Genomic DNA, 1,148 nt, shown 5'->3' with positions numbered 1-1,148 from the left:
ACAGAACTAGAACAGAACTAGAACAGAACTAGAACAGAACTAGAACAAAACTAGAACAGAACTAGAACAGAACTAGAACAGAACTAGAGCAGAACTAGAACAGAACTAAAACAGAACTAGAACAGAATTGAACTAACCTGAAGTATAAATTTGCATTTCAAGTTTATTTACACACATAGATCTTTCCAAAGTGGTTTTATTTTACGTTAACGTTTTCATATTAAAAAATCAAAGGACACATTTTTAACTAAAAACAATTGGGTCACATACTGTTCAAATTAATATAAATAATACAATACAAAAATACAATAACTTGTAAAAAAAATTCAACAAAAACCTAAAGAAAAACAAACTCTTGAATAAATAAAAAACAAAGCTTCTTAATTGGGAAAAAAGTTTTTTAAATTTTTTCATCTGCTTTAAAAAAAAATATAACACTGAATTGAATTATTGTTGTGTACTATAATGTTTACAAAAGTAATACAGTAAAAATGTTTCGTTTTACACAACCCAAACTCAATATTTAAAACTGAATATCATCCAAAAACGAAAAATTTATTCCTTTGAAGCAATAAAAAAGCATAAAAATATAACCTCGACAAAGGTGAAACAAATACTACAAAAAACCCCAAACTTTACACGAATGTTGCAAAAAATCCAATACCAAGACGTCTAAATTATTAAACGCCTCGTAAATTTTTTACCTAAGAAGCACGTACAATGCTCCATTACGAATCCATGTTGATTTAACCTAAATTTTAGAAAACAACAACAACGGGAGCAGCAGTATCAGCACCTAGCCAGAAGAACAAGTACCACGATTACGACAGGAGATGTTGAGTAGAAAAACACACAATAAATGTTTTTTGCCATTGGAAAGAAGAGAGAAGGAAGAATGGCAAAACATGAGGAATATAAAACAAATCAACTTCAACTTACATCAGGTTTACAATGTAATATATGCAGAGCTTTGTTAAATTTTTTTCCGGTTAACCCATTGAGGGTAGGACTGAATTTTAAGTTAATTGAAGTAGATCTGGACTGAACTTTAACTGAACTAGAACTGAACTAGAACTGAACTAGAACTGAACTAGAACTGAACTAGAACTGAACTAGAACTGAACTAGAACTGAACTAGAACTGAACTA

General features: G+C 29.9%; 1 protein-coding gene across 1 annotated transcript in view; it reads left to right on the top strand.

The window, feature by feature from the left end:
* Positions 1-895: 895 nt before the first annotated feature.
* LOC124420004 (heparan sulfate 2-O-sulfotransferase pipe-like) overlaps positions 896-1,148 on the top strand; it is a 103,878-nt gene continuing 103,625 nt past the window's right edge. Inside the window, exon 1 of the mRNA XM_046951454.1 lies at positions 896-953. Coding sequence (XP_046807410.1) covers positions 896-953 — 58 coding nt within the window. The remainder of the gene's footprint in view (positions 954-1,148) is intronic.

The sequence above is a fragment of the Lucilia cuprina genome, chromosome 5 (genome assembly GCF_022045245.1).
Source record: "Lucilia cuprina isolate Lc7/37 chromosome 5, ASM2204524v1, whole genome shotgun sequence".
Lineage (NCBI taxonomy): Eukaryota > Metazoa > Arthropoda > Insecta > Diptera > Calliphoridae > Lucilia > Lucilia cuprina.
Note: the sequence above shows the minus strand (reverse complement) of the source record. Positions and strands in the feature narration are given on the sequence as shown.